The sequence below is a fragment of the Colobus angolensis genome, unplaced genomic scaffold (genome assembly GCF_000951035.1).
Source record: "Colobus angolensis palliatus isolate OR3802 unplaced genomic scaffold, Cang.pa_1.0 Scaffold73, whole genome shotgun sequence".
In the NCBI taxonomy this organism is placed as follows: domain Eukaryota; kingdom Metazoa; phylum Chordata; class Mammalia; order Primates; family Cercopithecidae; genus Colobus; species Colobus angolensis.
This window is the reverse complement of record NW_012121043.1, coordinates 11867221-11882421: the sequence shown is the minus strand read 5'-3', so window position 1 is coordinate 11882421 and position 15201 is coordinate 11867221. Positions and strand designations below refer to the sequence as shown.

The following is a 15201-nucleotide window of genomic DNA, read 5'->3' as shown; positions in this document are numbered from 1 at the left end:
AAACTAGAACTATAAAACTTCCAGAAGAAAACATAGGAGAAAATTTAGTTGCCCTTCAGTATGCTCATGCCTTTTAGATACAACACCAACAGCATAATCTATAAAAGAAAAAAAAATGGGTAAGTTTAAGTTGTATTAAAATTTAAAACATCTTATCTGAGAAAGACACTTTTATGAGTATCAAAAGATAAGCCACAGACTCTATGTAAACTTTAACAAACACATTTCTGATGAAGGGTTTGTATACATAATATAAAGTTCAACAATAAGCAAAGAAACAATCCAATTTAAAAAAGGGTAAAAGATCTCAACAAACATCTGACCAAAGAAGGTATAAAGAAGGCAAATAAGAACATGAAAAGATGTTCAACATTATTTTTCATTAGGTAATTGCAAATTAAAACAATAAGTAGATACTTAGAATGGTTACAATAAAAAATTAAATATCAATTATTGTCAAGAATGTGGAGCAGCAAGAAGACACGTATGTTCACTCTGCCAGCTGAGAGCATCTAGGAGCAATCATACTGTAGGAGGAGTCAGCACATCTATCACCCAGATCTGGTTTCTAAGTAACATCCTCCAATTACAAAAATCCAGGGCTTCTCAAAGAAATTACTGATTCTGGGAATACTGCAGGAAATATATGAGATATACTAGCAGTCAATAAAAAAGTGCTAAAAATAACTCAACAAAAACACATCCCATATACACAATTATGAGTGTTTGTGAAAAGCACACAGGAGGCGAGGGAAATAGCTTCAGTGGCCAAAGCTGGAATGATTTGAGCTACACAATCAATAAAGTAAAAGTAGAAGGAGCTAGAGCAAGATGACCAAATAGAGTCCTCCAGTGACTGTCTCTCCACATGAACACTAAATTAAACAACTATCTACGCAAGAAAGTATCTTCATAGGAACAAAACATTGAGGGAGTGACCTCAGTACCTGGTTTAAACATAGTATTAAGAAAGGAGGCACTGAAGAACTTAGGAAGTAAAGACCTGCATTGTCTATACCACCCCTCCCTCAACGGCAGACAGCATAGCATGGGAGAGAGAATCTGTGTGCTTGGGGGAGGGAGAGGGAAGTGATTGTGGAACTTTGCACTGGAACTCAGTGCTGCCCTGTCATAGTGGAACACAGCACAGGGCAGAATTCTGCCAGCTCACACAGAAGAAGCATTTCGACAAGCCCTGAACTAGAGGGAGATTCCCTGCTTCAGCAGTAAAAACTTAAGTTTGGGCTTCACCATGTGCTTGCTACGGTGGTCTGAAGTCTAGAAGAATTTGAGTGCTAGTCAGGCCACAAAGTCTACAGTTTAGGGTAAGCTCTGGTGATAGACTTGTCTTGGAGGCAGTGGACATATGGTGTAACCAAGTGTGACACTAGCTGTAGTGGTCAAGGGCTCACCTGTACTACCTCTCCCCGACTCCAGGAAGTGCAGGTTCCAAGACAGACTCCTGCTTGGCGGATGGAGAGGAAAAGATGTGGAGGACTATGGCCTACAACATGGATACCAGCTCAGCTCCAGTGAAATAAAGCACCAGGCAGATTCCTGAAGCCGTGAATTCTAGGTCTCTGCTCCCGAATGACATTTCTAGACCCACCCTAGGCCAGAAGAAAATTCACTGTCCTGATGGGATGAACCCAGTCCTGGCAGAATTCACCACCTGCTGACTAATGTGGTCTAGAGCCTTGAATAAATATCAGCTGAAGGCAGGTAGTAGTGGCTGCAGACCCAGGTGCAACCCTGCACAGTGCCAGCTATGCTGGCCACAAGGGTGCACCCATCACCCCTTCTCCAACTCTAGGTAGCCCAGTGTGAAGAGATACTCCTTCTGATTGCAGAAAATAGACAGAAGAGAGCAAGAGATGTTTCCTGGTAACCCAGCGGATGCTCCCTTATCTTGTCTGCAAACCCCCAAAATGTGAGACAGGTCTCAGTTAATTTAGAAAGTTTATTTTTCCAAGGTTGAGGATGCACCTGTGACACAGCCTCAGGAAGTTCTGACGACATGTGCACAAGATAGTCGAGGCACAGCTTGGTTTTATATATTTTAGGGAGATATGAGACAGCAATCAATATGTAAGAAGTACATTAGTACCATCCAGTAAGGCTCATACAGCTTTTCAAAGCAAGCCCCCCACCCCCACTCGTGAACATTTTAGTTCTCTATAAGTCCCGACAGTTTTTCCTCTATTCTGATGTCACAATCTCCAAAGTCATCAGAAACCTGCATTTAAGAGCACCTGTTGGAGTTTTATAGCTGATTATAAAACTACCTTCTAAAGAGGACCAAAGCAAGACAATCATGTCAAGAACACTCCAAGAACAATTGTCCATGGATAAAAAAAGTTGTAAGGTAGCCATAGTCAAAAGACACAATTGACAAGGAAATTTGTTACCTTTGTGGTTCACAATAATTTTAACATAATAATTATGATTATTACTGATAATGTACACTAAGTTACATCAGAATTACAGGAGTTTCCCATAATTTTGGAACACATACTAATAACATATTTATACAAATACAGCCCAAAGAAAACCAAACACCATTTCATATTTGACAATGCTTTATATCCAGTAAGCCAAACTATGTCATTTTTTTGGACTTTAAGGAACCTAATGTCTTCAAAGATTAATTAGGTTACAAAAAGACATAATTTATAATTTTATTTTGGAAAGTTTGTCAAATATAAAAGGTTTTAAACACTGGATATTACAAAATAAGATTACAGGTCATTGTAAAGTAATTTAATCAAAGTGATAATTCAAGGATTTCCAAAAAAGTGAAAACTTTCATTCTTTGAGCAAGAAGACTTAATTTTCTAACTAAAAATTCTAATTAAAAGCCGCATGAAGCCAATTACATTTGTTTTTCAAAATTTTGTAAACAATCAATAAAATTTAATTTTGATTATAAAATATAACTTCCACAAGCCTCTTATAACCTTTGTTAAGGAGTTGGTTAGTGCTGCAAGAAAACCTTGTTCATCTGACATGGGAGTCTGTATACTGGTTTTGCATCAGTGTGCCTTCTGTACTAATGATTGGTTTACAGAGAAATGGAACTTATTTTATCTTTCCAAATTGGTTCTTACAATCGTATGCTCCCACTTCCTCTGCAATAGTCCCTGGCCTGGGCCTTGAGGAATTAAATAGCTTAAATTATTTGGCCTTGTGTCTCAGGAATGCAGTTTATTTTGACTGGCATCTTCTACGGAGCCTGAAGATGAGGCTTTAATTGCTGACAGTGTTTAAGATTTAGCAGGACTCTGTTTCCTTTTTAGACCCAGGAGTTAAAGCCCTGTAACTCAATGTTACAATGACTTAAAAGCACATGCAGGAAAATACATGGATGTAATAACCTTAATTTTAAAGATTTATCTCAGTTTTTGTTTTCCTAAGCAAAGCAAAACTGACCATACAACACTTTTTCTTATATAAAATTATTTTTCCTTAAGCATGCCTATAAGATTAAGAACATAGCCACAAAAGGGTAAATCTAAGAGTTATTGGCTTTAAAGATGATGTAGAGAGAGAGATGGGGTAGAAAGTTTATTTAAAAAATAACAGCGAGAACTTTTCAAACTTAGAGAAAGACATGAATATCTAGGTACAACAAGGTTAAGGAACCTCAAAAAATTCATCCTAAATAAGACTACCTTAAGGCAGATGACAATCAAATTCTCAAAGATCTAGGATAAAGCAAAGACCTTAAAAACAGCAAGAGAAAAGAAGCAAATAAAATATAGAAGAGCTTTGATACATCTAGCATCAAGCTTCTCATAGGAAACCTTACAGACTAGAAAGGAGTGGGATGAAATATTTAAAGTGATGAAAAATAATTCCAACTTAGAATATTATGTTCATTAAATTATCATTCAAACATGAAGGAGAAATAAACCCTTTCCTAGACAAACAAAAGCTAAAATATTTTATCAATGCCAGACCTGTCTTATAAGAAATTTTAAAAGGAGTTCTTCAATCTAAACAAAAAGTACATTAACAAGCAACAATAAATCATCTGAAGGTATAAAACTCACTGGTAATAGTAACACATAGAAATACAGAATTCTCTAACATTGTAATTGTAATATGTAAAACTATGTATACCCGTAGAGGGAAGACTAAAAGACAAATCAATTAAAAAAAAAAAAAACTACAACAAATTTTAAAGAGATAGACTAGATAAAAAGATATAAATAGAGATACCAAAAAGTCAAAAGGCGGGGGAAATGGAATAGAAGACGAGTTTTTTACTTTTCTTTTTGTTTTTTGCTTGTTTGTAATCACAGTTAAGTTGTCATGAGTTTGAAATAATTGGTTATAGAATGTTATTTGCAAGCCTCCTGGTAACATCCAAAAATACCTATAAAGGATATGAAAAAAATAAAAGCAAGAAATGTAAACATGTCACCTGAGAAAAATCACTTTCACACAAAGCAAAATAGGAATAAATAAATAAAAATGAGAGGACCAAAAAAACCCCTAAAAAACGAATAATAAAATAACGGTGTAATTCTTACTATTAATAATAAAATTGAGTATAAATAGTCTAAATTCTTCCAGAAAAAGATGTGACTGAATAAATAATAAAAAAAAACAAACCCAAGGCCCAATCATATGCTGCCTATGAGAAATTCACTGCACCTGTAAAGATACACATAGACTAAAATTTAAGAAATGGAAAAAGATATTTTATGAAATAGGGTCCAATAAAAGCAGGAGTAGCTATATTTACATCAGATAAAATACATTTGAAGACAAAAACTATAAATAGAGACAAAGAAGGCTATTATTTAATGAGAAAAGGGTTAATTCATCAAGAGGATATAACAATTGTAAATATATATGCACCCAATGCTGGAGCATTAGAAGCAACAAAGAAGATATCATTCAAGCTAAAGACAGATACAATAATAGCTGGGACTTCAACGCCCTACCAGCAGAATTGGACACACCATCTAAACATAAAATTAGCAAAGAAGTATCAGATTCAACTGCTTTGTAGATCAAAGGGACTTAATAGACATTTACAGAATATTTTATCTAACAGCTTGCAGAATACATATTCTTCTCCTCAATACATGGAACATTCTCAGCTTAGACCACATGTTAGGCCAAAAAACAAGTCTCAATTTTTTTAGAAGAAATCATATTAAGTATATATTCTGACCACAATGGAATAAGACTAGAAAGCAGTAACAAGAGGAACTTTGGAAACTATACGAACAAATGAAAATGAAACAATGTGGTCCTAAACAACCATTGAGTGAATGAAGGAATTAAAAGGAAACAACTTAATGATGCATCTTAAAGACCTAGAAAAGCAACAGAAAATCAAACCAAAAATTATTAGAAGAAAAGAAATAAGATTGAAGCAAAATAAATGAATTTGACAATAAAAGAATAAAAAAGATTAATGAAACAAAAATTATCTTTTTTCTAAACTCTCAAGGATGTGAAGAAAAGGCAATATTGACTCAAAGTCTACCTCTATCCAGAAGAGCTGAATGAATTTGGACAAGATACTCAGCATTTCAAGATATGAGATTTCTGCTGAGGAAATGTATAAGAATTAAGGCCCAATCGGTAGTTGATACATATAAAAAGTCTAGTAGTGCCTAGCAGATAGGTGTATAAGTTAGTTTTCTTTCATGTTTGTACTCTTAAGTGATGAATAAATATTTTTGTTTAGCTATTAGGAATTTCATTACTTTCTGCCTCACTTATGTATGACAAGCATCTCTGTCTTTCTGTGAATGTTTATGAACACAGCAACAACATTCACTGAAATCACTGCATATTGGTAGAATTTCTAACAAATAAGACAAGAAATAATACTAGGGTGAAAAACAACTTGATTTAATCAATATAGTCAGAAATGGCACTGTCATATATGATGAGCAATTAAGCAAACTACATGAAAAATTTAAATCCATAAGCATTTCAGTAGACTTATTTTCAACCAGAGATAGAAAAATCACCATCGTACAGATACTCTACTTCTGAGAACTTGAGATAAAATTTTTAAAATTTTAATTAAAACATTTAAATTTAAAAATTAAAATTTCCATCACTAAATATAAAAATTTTCTTCATTAGAACATAAAAATTCCATGTGAATCCATATTCAATATAATCTTTTGAATGAATTCAAAGGAAGTTGAGAATAATATTTAAACATATGATTTACTTCTCACAGATAGTGTTGATTTAAAAGGGATTAATAGTTTCAAGCTTAGAATATGACTGATTTTGCAAGATTCCAGAAGATTTTCACAAATTTTGAATGGAATTAACTTATATATGCTGACTTCCATTCTAGTATTTGTTGAAAATTATAACTACTTACAATGTGACAACTATTTCCTAGGGTAAGTAATTGCACTCTGAATCCATTTGTAACCTCAAAGTAAGTATTTAGAAGCAAGATGGTGGAATAAGAGGCTTCCTTGATCATCATCCTTTCCCAAGGACACAAATTTAACAACTATCTAACAAAAAAGCATCTTCATTAGAACAAAAAATCAGATGAATATACCTGGTTTTAACTTCATGCCACTGAAAGAGGCACTGAAGAGATAGAAAAAACACTCTTGAAGTGCCAATGCTACCCCTCCCCCCTCCACACCCCTCTTAAGGCAGTGGCCTGGTACAGAGAACATTGTTGTGTCTTGGGGAGAAGAGCGAAACTATTGGGAGGCATTGAACTCAGTGATGACCTGTTATAATAGAAAGCAAAACCAAATCAACTCAGCTGATGCCTGCCCACAGAGAGAGCATTTAAACGAGCACTAGCCAGAGGGGAGTCGTGGATCCCAGTGGTCAGAACTTGAGTTCCCACAAGCCTTGCCACCAAGGCTAAAGTGCTATGGGGACCTTAATAAACTTGAAAGGATGTCTAGACCACAAGGACTGAAACTTGGAGGCAAGTTCTAGTGCTGAACTTGGCCCAGAGCCAGTGGAATGGGTTGGGGGGGGGGTCACACAACCTACTCAGATACCAGTCAGGATGGATAAGGGAGTCCTGACATCATAACCCCTCCACTAACCCCAGGCAGCACAGTTCATGGCTCTAAAAGAAATTCCTTTCTTCCACTTGAGGAGAGGAGAGGGAAGAGTAGGGGGGACTTTGTCTTGCATCTTAAATACCAATCCAGCCACAACAAGTTAGTGTACTGGTTAGAGTCATGAGACCCTTTTTCTAGGGCCTGGTTCCTGGATGACATTCCTAGACACATCCTGGGCCAGAAGGGAATCCACTGCCTTTAAAGGAAGGACCCATCCCTGGCAGCATTCATCATCAACAAACTGAAATGCAGTTGGGCCTAAGTGCCAGCAGCGATACAAAGGCACACATCAAAGGCCTTGGGTGAGACTGTGAGACTTGCAGACTTCGGGTGAGACTCAATACATTTCCAGCTGTGGCAGCTATGGTAAGAGTTTTTCTGCTTGAGAAAAGCTGAGAGAAAAGTAAGGGGATTTGTCTTGTAGCTTAAGTGCCAGCTTGGCCACAGTGGGGCAAAGCATGAAGTGGACTCTTGGGGTCCCTGATTCTAGAACTTGGTTCTTGAATGGCATTTCTGGACCTGCCCTGGGCCAGAGAGGAGCCCACTGACCAGAAGGGCGAGTCCCAGGCCAAGCAGCATTTACCACAAGGTGACTTAAAAGCCCTTGGTCCTTAAGAGAATATCAACAGTAGTCTGGCAATATTCCCCATGGGCCTGTGGTGGTGGTAGCCACAGGGTGAGGCTCCTCTGCCTTTAAAAAACGGAGGGAAGAGTGAGAAGAACTGTATGTTGTGATCTGAGTGCCAGTTTAAACATCAGAACAACAGAATACCAGGTAGACTTCTAAAGTTGTTGACTCCAGTCCCTGACTTTTGAACAGCACCTCTCAACCCTCCCTGGGCCAGCACCTCTAAAACTCTCTAAGAGCCTAGGGGAACTCATCACCCTGAAGGGAAAGAAACAGGCCTGGCTGGTGCTGCCATCTGCTGATTGTAGAGCCCCAGGACCTTGAGCAAACAAAAGTGGTAGCCAGGGGGTTGTTACATCAGGCCTTGGTTGATGCCCAGGGCTGTGCCGGCTTTAGGTCTGACTCAGCACAGTCCTAGTGGTGATGGTCACAGGGGTTCTTGTGTCACCCTATTCCCAACTTCAAGTTCAGAACTGAGAAGGAGAGAGACTCCATCTGTTTGAGGAAAGCAAGGGAAGAGAACAAGAGTCTCTGCCTGGTAATTCAGATAATTCTTCTGGATATTGTCCAAGACCATCACGGTGATATCTCTACAAGTCTGCAAGAACCACAGCATTAGTGGGCTTAGGGTGTCCTCTAAAGCAGATAAAACTTATATCAAAACATCCATGTCCTCGTGGATATCTGTAAAGCCTTTTCAAGGAGTACTGGTACCAAGAAGCCCAGACTTGTAAAGACTACAATATATCTAACTCTTCAATGCCCAGACACTGACAAACATCTAGTAGCATAAACACCATCCAGGAAATCATGACCCCACCAAATGAACAAAATAAGGCACCAGGGACCAATCCTGGAGAAACAGAGATATGTGACCTTTCAGATGAGAATTCAAAGTAGCTGTGTTGAGGAAACCCAAAGAAATTCAAGATAATGCAGAGAAGGAATTCAGAATTCTATCAGAAAAATTTAACAAACAGATTCAAATAATTTTAAAAAGCAGAAATTCTGAAGCTGAAAAATGCAATTGGCATACTAAAAATGCATTAGAATCCTTTAACAGCAGAATTGATCAAGCAGAAGAAAGAATTCGTGAGCTTGAAGACAGGCCATTTAAAAATGTACAGAGGAGAGAAAAGTAAAAAAAATAAAAACAATGAAGTACACCAACAGGATCTGGAAAATAACTTCAAAAGGGCAAATCTAAGAGTTATTGACTTAAAAAGGAATAGAGAAAGAGATGGGGTAGTTTATTCAAAAGGATAATAACAGAGAACATCTCAAACCTAGGGGAAAATATCAATATCTAATTACAAGAAGGTTATAGAACACCACGCAGATTTAAACCAAACAAGACAACCTCAAAGCACTGAATAATCACATTCCCAAAGGTCAAGGATTCAAACAAAAGATCCTTAAAAGCAGCAAACAAAAAGAAACAATAACATACAATGGAGATCCAGTGGGTGGGGCAACAGACTTTTCAGAGGAAATCTTAGGACCAGGAGAGAGTAGCATGACATATTTGAAGTGCTGAAGAAAAAATAGTTTTACCCTGGAATAGTGTGTCCAGTAAAAATATCCTTCAAACATGAAGGAGAAATAAAAACTTTTCCAGAAAACAAAAACTGAGTTCATAATGGCAACTTTTAAAATATTAATGTTTTTACAGTTGTTAGGGAAACATTTATGATTCTGAAAACTGGTAATTTATTTATTCTCCTCCTTCTATGTAAATTGTATCTGTCTTGTACACTCAGAATTGCCTTAATTAAAGAAGTAAAGCTTTGAATTTTTAGAGAGAAAAAATGGGAGGGAGGAAGGGAGGAAAGAAAAGAGGGAGAGAAGGCAAGACAAGGGAAATGAAAAGACAGCTAAGCAGGGAAGAACGAGTGAAACAAGACTCCACCACTATCTAGAGAAACTGATGGCAACATTGCTAATATTTTGTCATTCTGATACTTCATAAAGTCAGAGATAAAGAAAATATTCTAAATATTTCCAGGTAAACAATAGAATGGGAATCAGAATAACATGCAATTTCTCCAAAGCAACAGATCATGCTAGAATATAAAGGAAACATAACTTCAGAGTTCAGAAGAAAAAATATTTATAAAGTAGAACTTTAAAGAAATCAAATTATTATCATATGTGGAAAAAAATTGCCAAAGAACAGTCAGCAAAAAGAGGGAATGAACAATTAAGAGAAAGATGGGGAGCTTGAATACTGAGTTATTTAACACAAGAAATCAAAAAATAAAAGTCTCAGTAGGACGGCTGAACATTGGGTCTAGAGAGCAAATTGTCCAGACTGGAGCAGGAGGGTGGAGGCTACCAGAAAAGAAGTCTCCAGGGTAAAAAAAGAACTCATGATTATTTAATATGGTTGATCAATTTGATGGATACATAATGGATGTGAATGAGCAAATAGGAATATAAAGTTTTTATTAACTTTTAAAAAATTTACAGGTGTAAAGAAAAAGAAATATAAGCTTGGTAAACTAGTTCTTGTATTTGCATGTCTCTCATAAAGAGTGGTTATTGAATTATAAAAAAATTTGTTGGGGCGGGGCACAGTGGCTCATGCCTGTGATCCCAGCACTTTGGGAGGCTGAGGCAGGCGGATCACAAGGTCAGGAGTTCAAGACCAGCCTGGTCAACATGGTGAAACCCACATCTCTAGAAACAAACACAAAAATTAGCTGGACACAGTGGTGGGTGCCTGTAGTCCCAGCTACTTGGGAGCCTGAGGCAGGAGAATTGCTTGAACCTGGGAGGCAGAGATTGCAATGAGCCGATATCATGCCACTGCAGTCCAGCCTGGCCAACGGAGTGACATTGCATCTCAAAAAAAAAAAAAAAATTATATTATATCATCAAGAATGAAGGGAATGGGGGGTGTTTAATAAATAACTTAATATTCATTTACCATAATGGGAAATCGATTAATTTGACTAAAACTGATACTAAGAAATATAAGGATAAATTTTCAGAGAAATCGTTTAAAAAATTAGAAAGGTTGTTGTGGATGAGACACCTAAGTCATGGTGGGCAAGAGACTGCAGTTTTTGGAATTCACCTTTTAGTACTATTTTTAAATTGTGTTATAAATATATATTAAAAAACAAATATAAAGGAGCAAAAGCACAGAGACGAGTTTGAAGCTACTGATGTTGTTCAGGTAAGAGATGAAATTATGTACAGGTGGTGTAAGTGGAGAGATTTGGCACATTTCAGATACACTTCAGAGACTAAGTTGATAGATATCATGAAACTTGGTTGTGATAGGAGAGAGTTGTATGGGGTTCTCTTAATTTCTGCCTTGCCCAACTGGTTAGAAGATGTGACCATCATAATGGAGAAGACCGGGGAGGACCATGTTTAGTGGGAAATTCAAGACTTGTGCTTTCATCATGTTGAATTTGAGATGTCTTTGCAACATTCAAGTAATTATGTGAGTAGGCAGTTGCACATATGAGTCTGGAGAGTAGGGCAGATATCAGAGCTGGAAATATACATTCTGAGCCATTTTCATATTGATGAAATTAAAAGCCAAAAAAAGATGAGGTCACATAGAAAGAAAGAATAGAGTGAATAGATATTTTATATATAAATGTTGTATAACCCTAACAATCGACTTTAGGTAGAAGCAGAAGAGTCTTCCCCAATTATAGCTTATAGCTTTTTAGTTTGGTTGCCTTTGAAATGCCCATCTTCCCTCCTGAGACAGAAGTGTAGGAACTAGAACGGTTTTGTTTTTGTTGTACAAACGGGCTAGAAATAGACCTCTCTGTGTATGCATGTACAGGTGAATGTATGAATGTAAATGTACAAAAAGGAGGAATAAGGAATCAGTAAATGAAGAGTTTGTCAATAAATGCTTCTGGGACTACTGGTTAGCCATAAATCAAATTTTAATTCTCACTTTATAACATTATAAAATAAATCCCAGTTGGATACTGTATATTAAAAATCAAACTGTGAAAAATGAAGGAAATACAAATTTTGTCTATAAATATATATCTAAATGACAGGGAGATATAAATTTTAACACAAATGGAATAGTTACTCAGTTGACCCAGGGCTACTAAACAATCCTTTATTTCCTTTTTACTTGTGATGCTCTTCTTATTTTATATGGGAGTTTACTTTTGAACAATCTGATTTGTTCTTTTGGTTTGTTTATTGATTCTTGTTTTAAAACCAAACTGTTATCATTATTGGAATTTTATCATGTATTTTAACATATAACACACAAAGTCTATTTTTTTATTCTCTAGAAAAATCCAGAATAGGAAAAAATTTTAAATTCATTTTGCCAGGTTCCCAAAGAAGTTCTCCTGAGTGTTTATTTGAATTGAATTAGTTTGTAAATAATTTTTAGAGAAATGGCCAAATAAAGTTATACCTTTAATATGCCATATACTAAATAAATTCCAGGAAGAATCAAGAGTCAAGTTGCAAAAATTTAGAATATCAAAAAAGGAAAGAGGAGGAAAATGAGGAGAAGGAGAAGAAGAGAAATAAGAAAAGGAGAAAAAGAGATACTGGTTAATAGTAGACTTTGGATTAAAAAAGAAATTCTGGATGAAATACATGAAAGAGATCATAGAAAAAATAAGTAAATATGAGTGTATTAAATCAAAATGTTTATAAATATCAGAAACAAATACTAACACTATCAACCCGCAGAGGAATTATTTGCGACAAATAGTTGTGATATCTTTTCTCTGAAAACAATGATATAAATAAGAAATAAAACAGACAAACCAAAAATGACAATTCATAAAAGTAAAAATGGTCAATAAACACATAAAATATTGGTACAGTTTACCATTACTCAAAAATAAAACAATGTCATTATCAATATGTTTTAAAATGTTTAATGAATGTTTAATATGTAACCTGCAGTTTTATAATACATAGCAAAAAACATGGTTGATGCCTTCAAGAATGAAAAGGACCTTAATTATGCTTCTGGTTAAAGCAGACCTTAATCTACTCTGTCCAATTTGTTATAAGTTGCTGTTAATTATTCTGCAAAATAGAATATATTGTGGGTGAGCCTCTTTGTGTGTGTATATGTGTGTGTCTGTGTCTGTGTATGCCTGTGTATGTGTGTGTGTGTTCCTTTTCATTTTATTTTTTTCATTCCTGGAATCTTATCTAAATAAAACTTCATTACCTTAAACATAAATTACTGCAGTTAGTTTTCTTTTAATCTTTTCCACTCTAAAGTAATACATATGTATCTGTCAGGTCAGTTTTCTGAAATAAAGCTATCATTTCACTTTTCTGCCAGGAAATTTTAAATGTTTCAAACACTCTACATATGATTGGATATAATGTCTTCCATTAACTAGGAAACATTAATCAAAGAAGACTCTTCTATACATTTAAACATTTAACTTCCATGCTATGTTGATTAATTGAGGTTTAGGATAATACTCTTTGACAATTTCATGAGAGTCATGAAAGGCAGTAATAACAGTTACCAGTGAGTTTCCCCTGATTCATTCTGGTTGTGGAATTTGGATAAAGATTTGTCAAATAATTTTGAAATTCCATTGATATATTTTTTAAATAAACATAGCCTAATGATTTAGAGGCTAACATTTTGTGTAAAATAACATATTAATTTTTCTGTGTTCCCTGTTTATGAAAGCATTTTAATAAATTTAAAAATCAATTTGCTACAGAGCAAGTTTGTTCAAGAATGTTATAATTCCTCATCATTTTTTTAAGAACGTTTATCACCTTCTTATTTCTCAGACTATAAATAAAAGGGTTTAGTAATGGGATTACTATTGTATAAAATATTGCCACCAGTATATCTTTATCTCCTTCTTCCAATGGTCGAATATACATGAGAAGACAAATGTAAAATATTAAGACAGAGAGAAAGTGGGATGCACAGGTAGAAAATGCTTTACCTCTTCCCTCCTTGGATTTCATTTTGAAAATAGTCGAAAGGATACATAGATAAGAGATCAAGACAGTAGCAATGGTAAAGATTTGAATTGGTATTGAAAAGATATATATCATTAGTTCATTAATAGAAGGATCAGTACAGGAGAGTCTATACAGTGGAAGAATATCACAAAAAAAGTGGTCAATTTTATTAGACCTGCAGAAAGTTAACCTTAATAGAAGCCCTACATGAATCATGGAATGCAGGTTTCCAGCTATGAAGGCCCCTGTGGTCATCTGAATGCAGAGTGTCTTGGACATCATGGTGGGGTACTGCAGTGGGTTGCATATGGCCACATAGCGGTCATAGGCCATTGCTGCCAGAAGAAAGCAGTCTGTGGTTTCAGCAAGACAGAGAAAATAAAATTGTGCCATACATTCATACAGGGAAATAATTCTATCCTCAGAAAAGAAATTCTCTAACATCTTGGGGGTAACAGCACAGGAACAGCAGGAATCCATCAGAGCCAGGTTGCCCAGAAAGATGTACATTGGTGTGTGAAGATGGCGCTCTACATAAATTAATGCCACCAGACCAAGATTCCCCACCATGGTGACCAGATAGATGGCAGAGAACACCACAAACAGAAGCATCTTCAGCTCTGGATAATTTGTAAATCCTATGAGGATAAATTCAACTGCTAAGGAGTGATTTTCCTTAGCCATTCCTGGCTTCTCTGCAGAGACATAAATTGTAAAGAAATTTAATTGAGATTCTAAAGCAGAATGTTTCTAATTTTCTCCCTATAACTTCCCTGTAGAAAAAAGGGAAGAAAGTCTTCTTCAAATCATCCTGTGCCATCTCCTGAACACTAGCACACTCACTGTAGGTCACATCAAATGACAAAAAAAATATATCATGGATTGTGCACACAGGGCTTGTCTGAAAATATCTGTGTGAATTCCTAGGGCAGGAAAGCTTTATCTGCATGAATTATCCTATGGTGATGTAAAAGTTATGTTCAGTACATATAATTTTCCATTTCCAAAATTAAAAGACATTTTCTTATGGTATCTTTTCCTCCAGGAAAAAAATAAACAAGTTTTAAATCATATCCTATTGGATCAATGTGATGCTTAAAAGGAATTACTCTTTAGGCATTTTAAATGTCTACATTTTAAAAACTGCACACAAACACAGTGAGTTTGAAGAATGCTTTTGCTAGTTTAGTAACTCTTTCCAGATAAGGTCACCAATGCATATTTTTAGAAATATCAGGCTGGGCATGGTGGCTTATGCCTGTAATCCCAGCACTTGGGGAGGCTGAGGCAGGAGGACCACGAGGTCAGGAGTTCGGGACAAGCCTGACCAGCATGGTGAAATCCCATCTCTATTTAAAATACAAAAATTAGCTGGGTGTGGTGGTGCCCACCTGTAATCTCAGCTACTCACAAGGCTGATGCAGGAGAATCACATGAACCTTGCGTTCAAGGTGGAGCTTCCAGTGAGTCAAGATCTTGCCACTGCACTCCAGCCTGGGCAACAGAGCAAGACTCCGTCTCAAGAAAAAAAAAAAAGAA

The 15201-nt window shown here is 35.9% G+C and overlaps 1 protein-coding gene across 1 annotated transcript; it reads right to left on the bottom strand.

Moving 5' to 3' along the window:
- Nucleotides 1-13395: 13395 nt before the first annotated feature.
- On the bottom strand, nucleotides 13396-14346 carry LOC105501622 (olfactory receptor 5K4). The gene has a single exon (XM_011927627.1). The coding sequence runs from the start codon at nucleotides 14344-14346 to the stop codon at nucleotides 13396-13398; it is 951 nt and encodes a 316-aa protein (XP_011783017.1).
- Nucleotides 14347-15201: the final 855 nt, after the last annotated feature.

Bases quoted from the DNA above. Each gene is read 5' to 3' on its own strand.
- LOC105501622 (XM_011927627.1), bottom strand. From the start codon at position 14,346: ATGGCTAAGGAAAATCACTCCTTAGCAGTTGAATTTATCCTCATAGGA.